Here is a 21,839-nt window from a genome sequence, read left to right on the forward strand (position 1 = left end):
CGTGCAATATGTAACAAAGAGAATGGAAAAGGTAGATCCCATCTCCGGGCAAGGAAACCACTCGGTAAGTGACAGTTCTTTGATCGATGGTGATCACCTCGATAGACATGTTAATGGGGGTACGGTTGGAATGATAAAAGAAATGGGTACCTGAACAATGTAAAGTAAGTCTAAAATACCTACACAATAACTATAATCGTAATAAATGAACAATAAAACAGCGGAGAAGCCGTGGATTAAATAAAAAGGCTGTAGTTATCAGCAGGGAGACGTGAATCCCGTGGCGAATGCAGAGACCGGAGTGCCGGACGGCCTTATATAGACAGGCAGCCAACAACGTGGGAGGCGTTGGGATGGAGGACCCAACGCCGCCTCACACGGTGACCGAGCTGCAGGCTATGGACATATATATGTACATAAGTAGGATTCAGTTAGCGTTGGGAACGCGCGTACCAAACTTCTTGAAGATGGGCCCATAAGTAACAAAGACCATTGAAAAGTTCAATATGGCGGCCGACAGTGGCATCGTACCACCAAAATAAGTAAGTACATTGGCTTCGGTTAGTGCAGGGAAGCCGCCTACCACATTTCGTGAAGATGGGGCCATAAATAGGAAAGTTCAACATGGCGAACGTTGTCAACCGTTATGACTGTTATGCGTAGAATTTCGAAATGAAACCTTCTTAACTTTTGTAAGTAAGCTGTAAGGAATGAGCCTGCCAAATTTCAGCCTTCTACCTACACGGGAAGTTGGAAAATTAGTGACGTTGGAAAGTTCAATATGGCGGCCGACAGTGGCGTCATACCATCGAAATAAGTACGTACTTCGGTTTCAGTTAGCGCAGGGAAGCCGCCTACCAAATTTCGTGAAGATGGGGCCATAAATAAGAAAGTTCAACATGGCAGACGTTGTCGACCGTTATCGACCATTATATAGATTTATATATTATAAGATTCTGACCCAGGCACAGTTTGAATGGAATTTGTTTGTTCTTTGTTAATCTACATGTTTTTCTCCTGGGTAATCATTTTTCTTTCACATTTTAAAGACTTACTGTAAATGTGTTCAGGATGAGTGTCTACAAATGAGTGCATCGGTCTGAGGAGCAGGCTTCTTGTTCAAGGATGATTTCTTTTTTTAAATCACACCAAATGTAGACATATTAATGCTTTAATTATTGCTTTCATGTACTTGTGAATATGTAAATACTATAAGCCTTTCTATTGAGAAGAATGCTACATTAAGAATACATTGAAGTATAAAGTAACATAGGGAATGAGAGAATTAAATTTCACAATAATTATGTTGTTAAAACTAGCCTTTGGCATCATTGATCACTCTGTTCTATTACATAGGCTGGAAGTGATGTTGGGCTACGGGCAAAGTACTTAGATGGTTTAGTTTATATTTATGAAATCGATTTCAGCACGTACAGAAATGTGCTGGCAGTGCTCCGTTATTATATTCAAAAATTTAATTTAATATTCCTGAGGTATCCGTACTTGGAAATTTACTGTTTTCATTGTACATGCTTCCACTGGGAGCTATCATTGGAAAAACATAAATTTAATTATAATTCGTAGGCAGACAATACTCAGTTACACCTTTCTTTTAGACCAAACATCATTTCTCAAAGAGTATATTTAATTAATAATTGTTTGTGAGTTAAAAAAAGAAAAAACAAGTGTTATTTACTAGGAAGGAATAGTGCAGACAATGACAATATTCTGTCACGTTTTATGAAGGATTCGGCTTTCAGAAAATATCCACTTTACAAAAATAAATTACAGAGAATGATCTATAATTCTGAATACCAAGCAAACCATGCAATCAATTATCTTAGTGTTACAGTAACAGTTTAGTTATGAATGTCTTAGGATGATATTAGTCCTGCGTGAATATTTCTCTCCTTTGTTTATTGTTAGTATTCTGTAGAGAAGTACTTCACACATTTTTCCAAAATTAATCACAAATGCAGTCCATTCAAGGCTGAATTTAATTAGTTTCCATAAATGTGGGCCATCTAATTGGTCCCACAGAAGCTCCAAGTAGGAGCTACACACTTTCAGAAGTGAACAGAAAAGCTAGAGGAAATACAGATGCTGAGAATAAAAGATAAATATTTTATAGAATCACACAAATTATTATTTCAGTACTTTCATTTTACACTGAAAATACATGTTTGACTGAATTGCACCACATCTCTGACATTGATTTGTATACAAGACATTTGTTTGAGCCCATTTTGCAATTTCATTTTTATAAAGAGGAATGACGTTAGAAATTGCAGACAAGTCGGAGTATCAAATAAAATACTGGCAATATCACTTAATGTTAATATGAGCAGACCTGGCATAAAATTATATGATTACAAGCATAGAATTATGACAAAAAGCAAGAACAAATCTAGCAACTGTAAAAAAATGTAAGTTGGTCCATAAGTATGAAGTTAGAAAGCGAGACCTTTGTGGTTCTGTAAGATCTGGTCTAAGAATACAATGTTTAGATATGAGAACCATACAACTTGATTATAAAGAATATATAAAAAAATTAATTTATTAGCTTAGAACAACCGAGTAGTCCAGACTACTAAGAATATTAGGAACCAGATTTGTTAGTATACTGAGGAACATTTTCTTTTTGAAGGGACAATAACATTTAATGTGTCCAATATTGTACACATGACAATACTCCTACAACTACTGCTACTATGGGCTGTTTGACTTCTGCAGTTTAATTTTTCAACAAACTATCTGGAATTGAGTCTAATGATCAGGTACTATGATACATTTTGGTAATATAGGATAAAACAGTCTGATCTGCCGTTAAAATAAATAAGATCAAATGCAGAAGAGATAGTGTGTTGTTTTTATACGATGCTCCTAGATCTGTACTATGATGCTCTGTTTGTAATTTTATGCTCTCTAGTTTACCATTAAAGAGATGTATAAAGTTACTGCTACTAACATTAAGCTTTACACAGACTCTTATTTGTTAAGTAAGCTCACTTACTGTATTAGAGGGTATTTTATGGGGAACTTTGCATACTACGTTATGCTTTCACTCCATGCAGAGCAGTAAACTTCATACAGAAAATGTTTGCGAACAGTTTGGTATAACCTGCATTTCTGCATTAATTACTCACAAAAATGTGATCCTCTCTCCAACTAAGTCACAATATAATAGACAAGTACAATCTGCTTAAACTAAACTCACAAAAGATGCTTAAATGTACCTATTTTGTACTTTTTCTTGTAAATGCTGAAAACTTTGTTTAAAAATTCACAGTTCAGGTTGGAAAAGGTATACAAAGCACACAAGATGTGGTTCCTGACACAGTTTCCTCTTCTTAAGACAGATTTCTAAATATGATCCAAGCATAGATCGAAAGGAATATCAGAAGGATATAGAAGGAGAATTGTTGAGATGCAAAAAGCTGGAAATGGTTACATCAGAGCCAGATCTGCCAGGCTGCAGGAGAGTTTTTACCCCCAAGCTGTTAGAATCCTTAACACCAGGCTGCCCCCTGGGACCTTCCACACGGCCTCAACCACCACAAAAAACAGAACTTTTATACATGAAAACCACTATCCTGCAAAGATGAGTGTGCATGTAGAAAAGAACTGAAAATCTCATACTGACCTTTAAGGATTTTGACACTCTTGATATCCTTCTGCTGTGAAACATTCTGACCTGTCATTGTTTACACACATCTTAAACAACTATTATCATACACTGATAATCTCTGTATTATCTATATCTATTATTTATTTATTATATTACATATCTTACACATCAATATTGCTGCTACTTGTTTGTCCTATCTTTGCACAATGTCTTGTCTTGTTTGTGTTTTAATTTTAAATTTTTATTCTATTTTTAATTTACTATTTGCACATCATGTTGTTACACTGTGGACCCTGAGCTTCGCAATTTCGTCTATCTGTATACTTGTATATGGTTGAGATGACAATAAAGTTCACTTTGACTTTGACAAATGCTTTTCTAAAGGCTTGGGTGGTCATCACTCCACAGTAAGACAAACCATATGCAAATAAATATGCAAAGTAAATTCAGTACTGTTGCTACTCTTTGGGTTCCCTGTAAAGATTGCAGCAAGATCACAGCTTGGAATATGAAAAAGAAAAAGACCCAAGGTAACATCGATGGATTTGCAGAAAACATTTAACTTGCCTAAGTCACTGTTCATATGTCATGTATAAAAAAATAAGCTGAGTAAGAATAGTCTTTGCAGAAGGACACCATGAAGGAAAGCACTACTCTCCAAGAGAAACTCTGCTGCAAGTCTCATGTTTGCATGGCTGTCTCTGTGGATGGATGAGACAAAAGTTGCACTTTTTGCAGCAAAATGCAAATCACTGCACACAAACTTAAAAAAAATAAAAATCCTAAGTGTGAAGCATGGTGGAGAGAGCACCATGGTTTGGGGCTGCTTTTCTGCCTTAGGACCCGCATAGCTTGTTATCACAGAGGGAAACCACGAGTTTAAAATTGTATCAAGAATGTTACAAGAGAATGCCAGGGTTGTGGTCAGTGACCGGAAACTTAACAAAAGTTAAATAAACAATGGAGAGTTGTTCACACAAGGAATCCCATAAATATGAATGTAGTGACACAGTATTGTAAGGAGGAATGGTGAAAAATTATCCAAACCATTTTGCAAGCCTGATAAGGAGCAATAGGAAATGTTTGGTGGATGTTATTGCTAGACATCCTGGATATAAATACACAAAATATCATTTTGAAAATGTTCCATAATGCTTGTGAGCCTTGTCAGCAAGAACAAATGATAGAAATGAAGGGCGATGTTTTTCATAGGATAGTAAAAGGTTCTGAGGGTAACTGAATTGGTTTATGGTTTTAAATCTTATTGAATACTTTTTCATAATTAAGCAAATCACATAAATTAAATACAGAATACACAGTTATTCACTGTACTCTAAACAGTTCTGAAATGTATATTGATTATTGACTTTTATTAGACAATAACTCATTGGTTAGGTTTCTGATAAGAAGATATTTCCTTTCATTCAAAATAAGGAAATACAGAAGAAGAGAAACTGACTTACTGCTAAAAATGAAGGACAGTTCCCAGGGTATGCGTATAGCTATCCTGATTGAGTGCAATCAGTGCAAATTAGCTTTTGCTTAAATGATCATTTTTGTTTTGTGTGCATCATGCAACTCTGATTTTCTTGTGTAAGACTGTGCTCTTTGGTGCACTGGCATCCCAATTTCTTAAGCTGCCAATTACATGTCATAATCATGAGGAGCAGGAGCTTGGTATTGTTCCTCCTCTCCAATCAAATCCTTTTCCTTCACCTCTTTTACTTTATCCATCAGTCTCCACTTTGGCCTCCCCACCTTCTCTTCCCCTGTACTTCCATTTCCATCACTCTTTTGCCAACTTATTTACTGTTGCTCCTCATCATATATCCAAACCACATCAGCCTACATTCCTGTACCTCCTTAGACATCTCCCCTAATTTTGTTGTAACTCTAATTGTTTCATTTCTTATTATGTCCTTTTTTGTAACTCCACACATCCATCTCAATATTCTCACTTCTGTCAGATCCAAATTCTTCTCCTGCACTCCCTTTACTGCCCATGTCTCAGCTCAATACATCATCAGTTCATTGCTGGTCTTACCATTGTCTTAAAAAACTTTAAAGCTTAGCCTTAATTCTTCGATCACACAATATTCCTGATAACTTCTGCCAGTTGTTCCATCCACACTGCACTCTTGGGCTACCATTTATTCAACATATTTAAACTGAACCGCTCTTTTAAATAGCTCTCCCTGCAGGAAAACGTCTGAATCTGGATCATTGTTACACCTCAAATACTCTGTCTTCTTCCTATTTATCTTCAAGCCTCTGTCTTCTCAAAAACCTTTTTCATTCTTCTTACTACCTCTCCACTTCTTGTGTTCTGGTGTTACACAGTACAATGTCATCAGCAAAAGCATGCTGGATCATGAGGACTGGTCTTTTATTCCATGAGTCAACACATCCATAATCAAATGAAAGGGGTAAGGACTTAAAGAAGATCCCTGGTGTAGAGATACTCTAACTGGGATCTTGTCCGTTACCCCAACGCTGCTTTTAACCCAAGTCCACACTGCCTTATACACAGCCTGGACAATCCTTACATACTTCTCTGGCACTCATGAACCTCCATACCTTTTGATGTGGCACTCTATCATAAGTTTTCTACAATTCAATAAACACCTTTCTGTTTTTCTCAACGCTTCTGTATGAGCTGTCTCAATATAGACTGCATCATTTGTTTCTCTTCCTGGCATTAAACCAAACTGATCATCCCCTATGGTGGTCTCTTTCCTAAGCCATCTCTCTATAACCCTTTCCCAGAATTTCATCAAGTGTAACATCAGCTTCATCTTTCTATAGTTTCCACAATTGGGAATATCACCTTTTTTTAAAAAAAATGGTACAATCATACTTTTTGTCCACTCTTCTGGTATTCTCTCCTGTTCATAGATCTTTTGCTTTAGACCCCACAACACATCTACTACCACTTCCCCTAAACAGTTCCAAACTTCGTCTGGTATTTAATCTGGTCCTGTTGCCCTTCCATTCTTCATTCTTTTCAGTGCCTCCTTTACTTATTCCTTCCTAACACTGCTAATTCATATTAAATTATTATTATTCTTATTGCTTCTTCTGTTAGCACTAGGTGCAAAAGTGGGACCTAATCATGGGGGACAAATCATTATTGTTCTGTTTGGGGTGTATTCAGAGGTTAATAATAACCTAAAGTGCATGTATTTAAAACATAAAAGGAAACATTTCACATATATACTTTTTGTAAATAAACATCATTTTGAAACATTTTACATTTTTTATGTAATTAATTTAGTGTGATGTACTGTATAAATGACTAATCATGGTAAGCATGTTACAATATTATAGTAAAGTGCACTTTACTATAACTGATAAAGTCATAAATTACTGATTTCTGATAACTCATAAATAACTGATAAATTTCACTGCCAAAAATATTTTAAGAATCTTACACGAATACAGCTGATTGTTTCCTTGTAAAGTTTCAATCTCTTTTCAGCTTTTTCCTTGAGTTCAACCACTGAAACCTTATTTTCAATCATGAGCCTAAAAAAAGTAAATATTAATTAATAAATTCAAACTTTTCTATTGTTTTAAATATTAAAGTACATTAAGAATCCTGAGAATGAGAATCTCTCTCGGAGGAGAAAGTCAGTACCGTACTAGAAGAAAATAAACCATAGGTATATTCATTAGCAATGCTGTTTAGCGATATACAGTATATGGTTGAGATTTAGACATGGACTGTAAGTAAAATGGTACAAACAGTGGCCATTTGAAAAAATGGATCAAAACCAGTTAAAGACCTATAGTCATGAAGTAATCATGGCTCTTAACCAGCTCTGAGCAATCTAGTATCAAAGTGCATCCACCAACAATAACATTAAACAAGATACTGTACTGACAATACACAGCTGCTGCAAACATGGAATTCAAAAACTCAACTTAGAAGGCTAGGGCTTGGACGTGAAAAAAGCAAAGACACAGGGGTCCATTCATTTCAAAGAAGATACACCTTCCAGGTAGAATGAAGAACGGGACTGTGTAGAAAACAGCTTCACTGTAGTTATGGTAAACATCATGCAACATAAATCTCTTAACATGTAGTGGTATGCATTAGTCATGTAAACTATCCAGAGAACAATGTGAAAATGCTTTTGCATTGTGGCATCATTAATTAATTCCTCAAGATTTACTGTCAAGTAAAGGTAGATTAATACCTTAAAAACAGCAGATATAATGCTGAAACAATAACTTACAAGAGTTATTAGTGTGAAATAAAAGCTAGTGGGTTAACTCAATCATAAGAATTCACTTCAAATGTAGCAATGCACAGGTAAACACTAAAAGCAAAGTGTTATACATAAATCACATTTTGCTTATTCAGTTCAGGGTGTTGGAGGAAAGTAGCCTATCAAGTGTGCACTGTGTGCAAGGCCGTGACCAACTTTGGACAGGGCACACAAAGACACACATGTTTGCCCAACAAAGTGTCATACAGAGACAATTTGCAGTTGTCAACCATCATGCCACACAGGGAAGAGGAAAAAATGTGCAAGCTCCTGGGGTGGGATTCAAACCTACAACATGATATGAGGGAGATATATGAGGGAGCCGTGCTAAACAATGTGCGACACACAAAATAAATATAAGAATCATAAAAATCATGTTTTAATGTAGCATTTCAACTTGAACTTTGAAAGTGAGATGTGTATTTTTCAATAAGTACTTCAATTTCCCATTCAGCTTTTTACAATTACCTTTTCTGCAAATAGTAAAATCACTTTTTCTTTTTTCTGCAAATAGTGCAAAAAGAATCTGCATCAATGAACTGGTGTGCAACTTTTCATACATAGTAAACTTGACCTTATTTGCTTCCAAAAGTAAGAAAACATAGCTATTGAATAAGTCAAGCTCCACATTTAGATATACCAGTGACAAACACCCTAAAATATATTCTCTGTTCAAACATGACTTAGTGTGACCATTTTGCCATTAATCAGAAAGCAAATTCCCACAGGCCCCATAGAGGTCCATGATGAGGGATGACCAATTTCCAAGAAACATCAACTGAATCATTGCAAAGACTATACTGAAATGCAAATCTATAGCTGTGCAATTACATTTGAATAAACAATGCACTCCTTTGTGGTAGAAAAAGTTGGGCAGCCAAAACAAGGGGACATGCTTGCCAGAATTTATAAGGCATGTTTAAGAATAATGAAAAAAGACAAGAACTTGAATAAAGGATTCTTGCAGAAGGTATCATTGGACATTTAACCAGAATCTCTTTTTACTTTTAGCAAGAAAAAAACACCATGGGCCATAAAATCCAGAAAAAAGAAATAAAATAGAACATGGAGTACAATGTCAATAAAGTAACAAAAAAACAACATTATCATTACAGCTTATACTATTGAATGTACATATTAGTTTATAAAACATAAAAACCAATGCAAAAATTTCAATCAATATTTAAAACAAAAAATAAAACTGCACCTTTGTAAACTATCTTCCATTTCTATTACAAGCAGCAAGATTTCACCAATGGCAATGATGTCCTCAGGCATAGGTAGTAAAGTTGCGTCATCCTCTCTTATTTTTTTAGTTAGTACTTGTCTTAGCTCAGCACATTGTTCTTCCTGTTCTTGCAACTGTTGCAATGGGAAAATAAAAAATTATCATCAATCAACATTTCAATTTTTCAACCTGCTTATCTATGTCAATTGTTTGGGTTTCATTTACTTCTGCTAGTAAAGTTACACATATAGTTTAACACTTGTCTGGCCTTTAACTAGTGACAGTACAGTGACATTACACATGCATTACCTGCACATACACTACTAACAGTACACATGGCTACAGCTCTTTTTGGTCAATAACTTGTGGCACCTCCTTCAGAAGGAATAGATTCACAGTCTCAGGCATCTTGCTGGAGGCATTTTTTCCACTGCTCCTTATATAACTCTCCTGGTTCTATGAAGTTTGACAGATGTCTAGTATGAACGGGTCCTGCCATAGAATTTCAATAAGAACCTTAATAGATTTACTTAAATGTTTAGAATTATTATCTTATTGAAAGATTCACTTTATACCCAACTTGAGTTTTCAGATGGATTGACTGACATTTTCTAAAGAATTCCTTGATTCTCAAAATTCACGATTCCTTAAACAATGTCAAGTTACCCATGTCTATAGAGTAAGAAAGCCAGCCACTGACTTGATTGACACTAGGTATACGGTTTAATGGGTGGTAAGCTCCTTGTCAAATATGGCATTCTTATTGTGCATAAATAGTTACATTTTAAACAGACAGGTGTTGTCTGCTAAACTTTAGGTGGGTAGCTCTGTTCTTTTGGGACAGAGAGGTTTCTTCCTGGCACCCACTCAGGTTCTGTAGGTTATTCTTATTAGTTGTCTATGCATCACCACTCTGGAGTCACATACAGAGGCTAGAAATACTCTTGATGTTATGTTAGAATTACAGTTTACCTTTTTCATTATTCTCCTAGTTGGCCAGGGTGAAATTTTAAGAGGACATCCAATGTGAGGCAGGGTTACCATTGTTTTAAATGCCCTCCATTTCTATATTATTTGCCTAACAGTGCATTTATGGAATCTAAATCTTTGTGTCCAAAATGATGAGCATTCACTACTTTTTTTTTCCTTAGTCCTGCTGATGATGTTAGACTTATAGGAAGATTAACTGAACTGCTTTCTTGCAATTATTTATGTCTGCTCCTCTCCTGAGCATTATTTTAGATCTTCACTTTCATTATTTTAGGAGTCTGTCCTATGCAGACCCTCTTGATCCACTTTACTTTAATATACAGTAAGTCATAAACCTAAAGATTCACTTATTCTACACAATGTATGCATTTATATGAAAAAATAAGTACACCCCCATGAAATGTTTTTTTCTTTAACATATGTGAACATATCAAGATTTGATTTCCATTTAAACAGTATCTTTAGATAAACATGACAAAAATGAAAATTTGACTTTGCAATAATTAATTAAATGAAAAACAAACAGATATGCCATTTTGTATCTGTGGAAAAAATAAGTACAACCTTGACTCTATTAGGTGGTTATTGTCCCAGTCATTAGAAGCAGCTTCAAGTTGGTGTTTCCTACAGATGTGTAACAGTCTTTGACATCAACTGGAAGAAAGTTTTTCCTACACCTCCATGAAGACTTATTTCGGCTTTTTGATGTTGGAGAGGGTGTCTTGCATGCACACCCTGTATTCAGATCACCCCACAGCATCTCAATGGGATTTAGATCCAGCTCAAGCCCATTCCAGAACTTTTCATTGATTTCCTTCTTTAAAGTAATTCCTTGCTGGAATTACTGGTTATGTTTAGGGTCACCGTAATGTTTTTTTAGTGAGTCTACTATGCCGTAAGTATCAGTTCTAATGCGCATTCTTTACATGTACAGGTCAGCTTATACTTTATTGCTGTTATTTTCTTTTATGTTGCCTTTTACAACATTCATTCATAATGTAAAAAACTAGTTATACATGATATATATATATATATATATATATATATATATATATATATATATATATATATATATATATATATATATATATATATACACAATACTTTAAACTATGCTGTGACAATAACAGAACTAGCAACACAATGCTCCATTAATCAAAAGTAAGACTTACTACTTTTTCTCGTTGTCTCTTTTGTTCTAACATGATGCTGTATCGTTCTTCTATAGCTCTTTGTTTACATTCCTTTTCTTTCCTTGCTTTTTCCAGTTGCATTTCTTTGTTTCTCTCCCTCTCTGCCTCCCATTGTTCCCTTAAGATGTCCTAATCAAACAAAGTATCTAGTTAACTAAATTAATATTTGTTAAATACTTTTAATGAAAGTGATAAACAAAATGACGTATGAAGGAAAGGGCTAATGTAATTGATTTGGGACTCATCCATGTCTCCAGTTTAATTTAATTTTAAAGGCATAAGTTGACTCGTAATCTTGCATATTGTTAGTTAGACAATAAAAGGGGTCATTTTGCTCTCACTGAAAAAAATCAAGAAAACATTACAATCAACTTAAGCTTTGGTTTCTCCAGATTTCTATTCATTTTCTGGATAAGTAATATAGGCTTAACATTTAACAGCAGCATCCTTAAAAACAAAAATGACATCCATGACAATTAAACTTTATGTGGTTGAAGGTGGCAAATCTGGAGGCTTTAAATATTGGTAATCATAACCAGCTTGCACAGCAAAGATACTCTTTAAAGGTACATGTTTAACTCTGAAATTTTGACTTCACATAGTCTTAACATTCTATTAAATTCAATCTCCTTTATTCCTCAATAATACAGACCACTGGTTCAGAACATTTTTTTTAAGTTTGTTGTGTGAATATGTACACAAAAGCACAAATAAATCAAGGTTAATTCCATGTTTGCTAGCTGACTAGGTTAATCACATTGAAATTCAGAAATAAAACAGTACATTACGTTCATTAATGTAACTGCAATACTAAGTGCAGAGACAAGTACAGGAAATTACTATATGTTGAGTAATAACATTGAAAGCCATGGCAGCCCATATAATAGATCCTAATTAAATCTGTGTTTCCATTTAGCTATGTACTGATCTAAACATCACACTAATTAGTTGTATACTTTTACAAATACTGTATGGTAGTAAGAAGCTAACAATCATGCAACATATTAAACCATTTATTATCATTACATTTTATCTGTCAAGGTAAAAAGAAGGTGAAAATAAAATATAATTAGTTTCTAAACTGATGAGAAATTTAATTTTCAATGTTACACACCTATGTAAATTTGGTTTTCTATTTCAAAGAGCTATGTATGCAAGGTGTTTATGGGATTCAAATTATACATACAATAAACTGATTATAAATCATCACATTCCCAAAAATGAAATTTAAAATCCACCCCCTACAGAACAATTATCAATCAGAAAAGTGAAACTGGTTGAAAAGCTCATAGCAACTGACCAGGATAAGCTGTTATAGAAAGCACTTAGTTGAAGATAGCATTAATGAAGGGCAGCCACATGCATACTGATTTAATTGATCCTTGTATTAAAAACTGAATATTCTTCAATTGTGTACATAATTTCTCCAGTGTACAACAGTAAACTGGTTAGGATTCTTTCAATTAGCAAAAATGAGATGGTGAGCAAGTACTGTAGTGTAAGCTGTCACTGTGGTTTATTCATAATATAGTGGTGTTCCATCTGTTGTTATACTATACAAGTCTCTATGATGGATAAAAGATGGAGATATAAGTTAGTGAGGGAAGATATTTTCGTGACATATGTGACTTGCACATAATTGAAGAAATGTTATTGTGTTATATTTAATTCACAGCAACGAAGGTTCAAAGATATTCTATACTTTAAATGTTTTGTGCTTTGAGTAGGGGGCGTTTGGTTAGCCTTCTGATAACACCAGCTCTGACTTAAGACTCTCGGTGAGAGCTGAATCACAGGGTTGAGCTCTTACTGTAATTTCCTAAAGTTGGCTACAAAACAAAGTTAGTAATCACATAAAGTTGGCTACAAACAGTAGATCAGTTAAGGAAGAAACACTACAAAATCTTTTTTCAAAGCAAATCATCCTGGGTATGACATTAATCTGCATCCAGCCCTGCATGTGGGCCCTCCAACCTGCAGGGAAAAATCTTGGGTTTGATGGCAGAAGGCACTCCAGCCAGAGTAAAAAATTTCACACTGTTCCATTCCATTTGAACTAGTGTGGTGCTGAGGTGTCATCCATTGTATGGCTGGCACTCAAGTCCTAATCTAGGATTCTAAGGTGGTTTGTCATGTGGTGAGTTGGCATGCTCCCAACCTCTCTCTCTCTCCTATGTGTGGGTTCAGTACTGTCTGACTTCTTCCAATTTTCCATGCTCGTTCATGGCTCAAAAATAAAACTGAAAATTAGACAATTTTGCCACTGTCTTATTTAGGTTTTTGAAGGGATGATTTTTAAACTGGTATGGTTTCACTTTCATGTAAATGAAGTTTTTTTTTTTTTAATAAAGGCTTAAATATAGCATATAACACAGAATCCACAAAAGTAAATTCTAAGTACAAAAAACATTTACTAATATTGATTCTCATGACTAATGTAAACTAATAAAGCCAGCTAACAGAATCTTATGTGGTACTCTCTAGAAAACTTTCAATGCAAGGTACAGTTAACAATACATGGGAACATTTACAGTACAACTGCAAATGTAAACCATTCTGTTCCTGTTCAACTGCAAATTGGGACGGCAATTGAAACACAGTTCAAATGGGGAGAAGCAAGGTTCGTGTTAAGTAGTCAAGAAAAAAAGTTCTCCACCATTATCTTCTCACACTCACCCATTTGGCAGCTAATTTCATCTTCCTCTTTAATCCAAAAGCGACTGCAATTTTTGATTCTGAAAGGAAGAACATTCACACATAATCAAATCACATAAATACACAGATGAAATTGTGTACATGAAAATGTTGTTTCATCTAACATCATCTTCTGTATAGGCAGCAATGTCATTTCTTCTAGAGATTGATGCATTTTTATTTAAAAAAGTGACGTTTCTTTGTTTTCAGGCTGGCTACCTTTATTTATAAAATTAAGTGAGGACAGAGAAGGCACATATGGTTTACACGTAAGAAAAGAAACTGACTGACTTGCACTGTGCTACCTCCTTAACGAACAGTCTACTGGATAAAGTAGGTTAAGAAAATGTAAGGATGGAAAAAAGATAATGAAACTTTAATATAACTTTCAGTAATCAAGTAAGTTAGTTGGCACAAAGCTTTATACACAGGAACTACAAGCATACTCAAATACAGCTTTTCATGTCAGGATCTTTTGGCTGTCATATTTCTATGAGCCAGTTTCCAGTAAGGTGTCTGATTAATTGGTTTAGTTGCTGGCAATAGAGTAAAACTGCAAATGCAAAAAAGAATATGCGTTCTAAGTCTTCACTGAAGATGTAGGCCATCTGCTAAGTTTTGTAGAAATTAGGCCACAAGCCCTTATTGTGGAAGAAAAAAATACAACATAGGCTTGATTGGGGTATTTCATTCTAAAAAGTTATGGTGCATCTACTGTAAAAAGTTATGATTCAGAGTATTAATTATGTATTGTCAGAGCTACTGTACTTCAGTTTCCTAGGGGAGCTGTGAAGCTCAAATGGCTGCTGCATACAATTTTGCCCAGTTCTGATTATGTACATGCTGAAAGCCATAATCATTTTATTTTACACAGTATATCCATTTAATTTAGGTGTTCTCCATATTTGAAATCTGTATGCATAGTCTGCTGAAAAGACATATATTAGTTTTACTAGCTAATGACATTTCAGCTTTAAAGAAATAATGCACATATTCATGGATCAATAAAAGCCATCTAGAATTATTATTTTCAGTTAACAGATCAACCCCTATTACATATTTCTATAGGAAAGAATGTGATTTTGATTTCACAGTGTTTTAGATGTAAAGCAGCAAATTGATACTTTATGCTGAAAAAAATAGTGGGAGAGATACTGATATTGTGATTATCGTGTTAAATATCATTATCAGAATTCTCTGAAGAATACAATGTATGAAGATATTGTAGTTTCTTACAAGGTAGACTTTCTGGATGGACATGCACTCTTATTATTCTTTTTATTAGTACTTGTCATTTCCAAGAGCACTACTTCTGCATCTGTTACAGTATCTTACTGCTATCCATTACTTTTGCATTGGCATTTTAACAGGATCTTATAATCAATGCAAATATTATAATACAATAGTCTTATTGCAAGTAATCATTTTGACATGGAAAACAAAAAAGGAAAAAAAAATAGTACTATAACAAAACATCCTGTTACTAAATAAATTAAGTTTACTCTTGTTTATTCATTAAATGCTAGTTGACTTACTGAATTTGCAATTAAAGCATATTTTAGTGTATAAATAGATTTTGGAAATATGATCACAATATTGTTTTTCATAAAGTGGTGTTATGTAAATTACTTATCCAACAGATTTTTAGTACTGATAAATTGCTCATTCATCTTCCAATTACAATTTCTCCAAAGTAGCCTGCAACCTCCTAGTCTTCTTCAATATATCAATATTTAGAGGAAAGCCTTCAAGTGCTCTGCAAATATTTATACATGATAATGAGGTAACTGACCGAAGATAGAATCTATGGTTCTTCTGTTGTAATATCTGCACTTACACAACCTGTACTAACAGCAGGGCACCCTGCATTCTTCATTTCCCTAGGCAGACTTAAAAGATGGTTCAGCTTTATCTTTATCTTACATTACATCATGCCTGAAGAAGGGCCCTGAGTTGCCTTGAAAGCTTGCATATTGTAATCTTTGTAGTTAGCCAATAAAATATATCATTTTGCTTGACTTTCCTCTTACTAGAACAAAATTGTGAAAGATGTTTCATGTTTATACCTGTCATCCATACAAAGGATTTTATAGCACCTGTGGCACTTAATGCAATATTTTCAATATGTATTATTGAAGACCTGCGGTGGGTTGGCACCCTGCCCGGGATTGGTTCCTGCCTTGTGCCCTGTGTTAGCTGGGATTGGCTCCAGCAGACCCCCGTGACCCTGTGTTCGGATTCAGCGGGTTGGGAAATGGATGGATGGATAGATGGATTATTGAAGACTTAACATCCAGCCAAATACACATGTTAATGTTGTTGAAATAACAACAGATTGTTTTGCTACGTCTATGCGGTGTTCTGGTTCTGGTTGTTTACAGTTTCATTTTCTTGATGGGTAACCATTCTAAGCAAATTATAACTGAATAACTGTTGTTGTGTAGTACTGGACAAGTATGCATGAAATCCTTGAGGTCACAATGATCTGTATAAAATAACACCCCATGTTAGGATACATTATCTCTAAGACTTATGTGAAAGAAAAATGTAAAACCTAGTTTGCATGTTCTTATGTTCTAATGATGCCATTGATCATCAACAGGCTCCCTACACTGTATAAAGAGGAGCCTGGAAGACCTGTTCCTTCAGCTTCCAAAGACAGAGAAAAAGAATGCTCTACTCAATCCTGGTAAAAGCATAACTAAGGGTAACATTTCACATTTATAGAATGCCAAAAATAGATAGATACATAGAACCAGAACATCACAGACATGGAAACAAGGGTGTTTAAATGCAACAGACATACTCCAAAAGTAAAGAAAATGGTGGATTATGCTAGAAAAAAAAAAAGAAAACAAAGACACAAAACCTCAGCTGAGCAGCCTTCACCAAAGCCTAATGAGATGACTGTAGAAGATACAGTTGATATGCTTTACAGGTGTATAGTATCATTAGTGACAAATGTACAGTACAGTGAAACTTTTACTGGCATGTGCTAATTACCAAATATCATGTCACCACACTCTGGTACCAAGGTTCATTAGTGAGTATTGCTTTGCAACTTCTACCTTCTTCATCTTAAAATCTCAGAACACTGTTAACAATACTGTCTACCATTAGGAGAAATATTAAGTTTCATTCAAATACTAAGCTAAGCACAAAGCTGTATTTATCAGTAAGACTGATTAATAATTCTTCAGTGTGTCTGTTATTATAAGGCACATAAAGTGAAGCACTCTCTTTCAGAATGAGTGTAACATTTTAAGCGTAACTAATTTTCTCCCCCTTTGATCCATGTCAGTAGAAAACGGTAAAAAAGATGATCTGTATCATGACATGTTGCCTATGCTGACTTAACTCATTTTGTTTTCCTTTTGAGTCTCACACCTAATGAATGCTACATAGCCAAAGCATTGTGTCCATAATCTTCTCTTCTATTTCTTCAGCGTGGGAACAACCTTTACCTATTTCTTTCTTTTGCAGATGCATGCTGATGCAACCCTTCAGCTCCATCAAATAGCAGATTTGCATTATTAACATTACCACAATAACCACAATTGCCCAGAGGGGACTGGACAGTCTAATGGTCTGGAATCCCTACAGATTTTATTTTTTTCTCTAGCTGTCTGGAGTTTTTTTTGTTTTTTTCTGTCCACCCTGGCCATTGGACCTTACTCTTATTCTATGTTAATTAATGCTGACTTATTTTATTTTCTTACTGTGTCTTTTATTTTTTTATTCTTCATTATGTAAAGCACTTTGAGCTACTTTTTGTATGAAAATGTGCTATATAAATAAATGAATGTTATTGTTGGTGTTGTTGTTGTTATAAGCCTCTTTAAGAGTTGTCTCTTAGCTTTCTATTTTTTTGGAAATGACACTACCATACCTACTAGCTATCATAGCTACTAGCACAGTTTTTATATTTAGATAGATAGATACAACTTTATTTGTCCACTGGTGGAAAAAGGTAGACAAATACATAAATAAATTAAAAAAAAAACACACACACACACACACACCAGAATGACTATAAAGAAAGGAAATTAAGAAGAAAGTCCTGGCATGGTTGTCACAATCATGATGAGGCATCATGCAGATGTATTTGCTGTTTATATAAAGGAGCCCCAGTACTTACGTTGAATAATTTGTTGGCTGTAAGTCCTCAGCACATTTATATACAGTACAGGCCAAAAGTTAAATAAAATAAAAAAAGAAATGGTTACTAAAACCATTTCAGGTGACTACCTGTTGAAGCTCATCGAGAGAATGCCAAGAGTGTGCAAAGCAGTAATCAGAGCAAAGGGTGGCTATTTTGAAGAAACTAGAATATAAAACATGTTTTCAGTTATTTCACCTTTTTTTGTTAAGTACATAACTCCACGTGTGTTCATTCATAGTTTTGATGCCTTCAGTGAGAATCTACCAATGTAAATGGTCATGAAAATAAAGAAAACACATTGAATGAGGAGGTGTGTCCAAACTTTTGGCCTGTACTGTATACGGGGGACGTTCAAAAAGTTTCCACATTTTTATATTTCCATTGGGAGGAGTAGTAATTGGGCATTAAAAAGTTGGTACGACGCCGGGAAAATTGTATTGCAAATGAAGGTGACTATGTAGAAAAGTGATGTAATTTGTTTTTGAAATTCTTATTAAATAGAGGTAAAAAAAAGTGTGGAAACTTTTTAGAGTTGCCCTCGTATATAAATATCTGGTATTTGGTTATTGTTTAAAATAACAGCTTAAAGTAGCAGGTGTACAATGGATGGCTTCTTGAGCTATCATAAATAAGGGTACTATAATAAAGTAAAAGATGATTCAGTGCATTTTAATCTTTAACTGAAAGAATTTAGATTATTCAATAATTAATGATTATTGCTTTGCCAGAAGAAAATGACATCACTTGCAGATATATAAAAAAGGTGAACTGTGTTGGACTGGGTTTGTGACCATTTTGTTTAAAAATAAAGAATGTGCTTTATTCATATCATGAACTGTAGCTTGCTTCAAAATAAATTATTTTCTGTTACTTAATAAAAATAGCATTCTGAATGATAGATTAGCATACAAGAGTGCAACAAAACACATATTTCACAACATACCAAAGACTCCCACTTGCATTCCCAGATGTGACACTGCAGCTGTGACTGTGAACACCCAACATCAAAAAATATTGAAAATTGCTAAGTCCTGTAAAGTGGCTGATTTAAAGAGGCAATGCAAAATTGAGTTTAAGACTAAAATGCAGTGTACTGAATGAAAAGTTGAGCTATTATTGGAAAGATACAATACTTAGCTCTTTAATTAAAAATGCTTTAATTCAAGGCAAAGTACAGTGGCATGTAGTGCTCCTGCCCCTTGAATCAATGTCGAAAGTTTTGGCTCTTAAGACAATAAAATGTGTGCAAACTTTGTTTTTCTCTAAATTGTTTGAAATTATTTGAATTTTCTATATACAGTAATGTTATTTATTTTGTAGCTGGTCCTATTCTCTTTTGAATCATAACTAGATTCAGTAAGTACATAGAGAAAGAATGTCTTATCATGGCGTGTAAGCTAAATTAGCATTACTTCTAACTGCTACATAGGCCAGAGGATATGACGACTTTTCATTGTTGATATTTATCAGCAGAATGACTCCACAAAGAGCACAATTACATTATTATCTGATAAGATTATTAACTAAAACCATTTGAACAAGAACAGGCCATTCAGCCTATCAAGCTTGCCAATCCTGTTCAGCTAATTCTTCCAAAATAACACAAGTCGAGACATGAAGGTCCCTAACATTCTTCTCTCTTAGCAATTTATTCAATGTGTCTAAGGTTCCTTGTATTAAGAAACATTTTATAACATTTCTGTAAAGTTTGCCATTAACAATTATTCAACCTTGTTTTTGTTGAAGAATTTATTTCCTCATACTGAAAAGGTTCAGCTCCTTCAATTACAGCTCTTACCTATCAGGCCTGGAATCAGTCAGGTCTTTTTGAGGTATGGAGACCCAAACTGTACACAGTACCCTAGGAGTCCTCAATAGTTTGTTATATAGCTTGAGCTCCCCAACTTATCTTGTTCACCACACTTTGTGCTATATAACAAAACCCTATTACCCTTCTTATATCACTTCTGTACAGTCTTCAAGTAACTGTGTATTAATTTTAGGGCGGATGTCGACTTTTGTCGACAGGAGGGGTTGAAGGCGTATGTCGACAAAAGTCGACATCCTGGGATTGAGGGCGACAATTTGCTGTTAATGGCGACAAAACTCACTGTCACGTCACAGGCATTCCCTTTGTGCTTAGAGGAATGTTAGACTCATTGACTCGGCAACTAATCCTTGCATGTGCATGAGTTGTGAAATGTAAACAAAGGCAAGATGGCATCGACATCTCACAAGGGTGCAAAACGAGTGCAGAAAAGAAAATACTCAGCAGACGATGTTTTGTGCATTATCGCTGAGTCAGACTCTGATTTTTCAAAATCGGATTTTATTGACAGTGATCAGGAGATCGAGCAAGACAGCGAGAAGCCGGCATCAGCTGATTGGACACCAGCCGATGCCGTCCCGTCCCAGCTGATCAGCTGCCAGCTGAGCGCATTCGCGCAGCCGATGCACCTATGGCAAGGTTCGCGTGGGAGCCAAACTGGCTACCTGACTTCACAAGACGGCATGGCTTGCTGTTGGACACGACAGATTACCAGCCGCTGGACTACTTCAGGCTGCTCTCTCCTGATGCCGCTTTTCAGCTACTGTCAGACGAGACAAACAGGCATGCAGAGCATTTTTTTGAATTGCGAGCTGCGCTTGCATCACATTCTCGTTTTTCAAAGTGGAAACCCACAACAAAAGACGAGATGAAGGGCGTTGTGGCGGCATTTCAAATAGAGATGGGACTAGACTGGTGATATAACTTCAGGGAGCACTGGTCCAAATGTGCTTTGTCCCCTGGTGGCTTTGGACAAGTTATGCATAAAGTTCAGTCCCTGCTTGACATTGTGGAACCAACATATAAACAATTTTACCAGCCTGGCCGTGATTTGTCTGTGCATGAATCTATGATAAAATAAAATGGATGCCTTTTTTTCTGCCAATATATGCCAGACGAGCCCACAAAGTATGGCATAAAGGATTTTGTATTGGCAGAAGCAAACACTGGTTTCTGCCTGAAAGTAATTACATATACAGGAAAGTATTTCTTTCAAAGAGAGAACTGTCCCTTGACAAGTCAGGTTTTGCTGGAGCTGCTTCAGGGCTATGAACATTTGGGTCATGATGTGTACGTAGACAATTTTTATACATGCCCAGAATTGTTCATGGAGCTGCAGAGCAGGGGAATTGGAGCTTGTGGCACAGTGAGGGTGAACAGGAGACACATGGCTTCACAGTTGAAGCCAGACAGGCTGAAGATAAAAAGAGATGATAATATGGTTTTCATGCGGGCAGAAAACTTGGTGGCAGTGGCATGGCACGATGTCAAATGGGTGACTTGTCTCTCTACAGTACACACTAACAATATATGTGAGAAAGTGCAGCAACAGAAAATTGAAAAGGAGGCACCAGTGCAACACATATTGTAAGCAGTGCAATGTGGCAATGCATGCAACTGGCTGCTTTGAGAGATATCATACTTTGCAGGACATTGCTGTGTAGCATGTATGTGAAATCATATAGTATGCAGGCTCATAAAACATGCAAGACAGTAACATTTGTCAAAAGTAAATATTTTTTGTTGATGTGATATGTTAAACAATTGCTTTGTGTTCTTTGTTTAAAAATGTTAGTTTTTGGAAAAATATTCAGCCCTGGGAGAAAAGAAACAAAAAAAAATTAG

At 35.3% G+C, this 21,839-nt stretch overlaps 1 protein-coding gene across 1 annotated transcript in view; it reads right to left on the reverse strand.

Annotated features, from left to right (window-relative positions):
• LOC120527932 (titin-like) overlaps positions 1-21,839 on the reverse strand; it is a 72,860-nt gene that overhangs the window by 11,031 nt on the left and 39,990 nt on the right. Inside the window, exons 9-12 of the mRNA XM_039751896.1 lie at positions 13,987-14,045; positions 11,290-11,439; positions 9,107-9,261; positions 7,060-7,153 (exon numbers count right to left, since the gene is read on the reverse strand). Coding sequence (XP_039607830.1) covers positions 7,060-7,153; positions 9,107-9,261; positions 11,290-11,439; positions 13,987-14,045 — 458 coding nt within the window. The remainder of the gene's footprint in view (positions 1-7,059; positions 7,154-9,106; positions 9,262-11,289; positions 11,440-13,986; positions 14,046-21,839) is intronic.

The sequence above is a fragment of the Polypterus senegalus genome, chromosome 4, assembly GCF_016835505.1.
Source record: "Polypterus senegalus isolate Bchr_013 chromosome 4, ASM1683550v1, whole genome shotgun sequence".
In the NCBI taxonomy this organism is placed as follows: Eukaryota; Metazoa; Chordata; class Cladistia; order Polypteriformes; family Polypteridae; genus Polypterus; species Polypterus senegalus.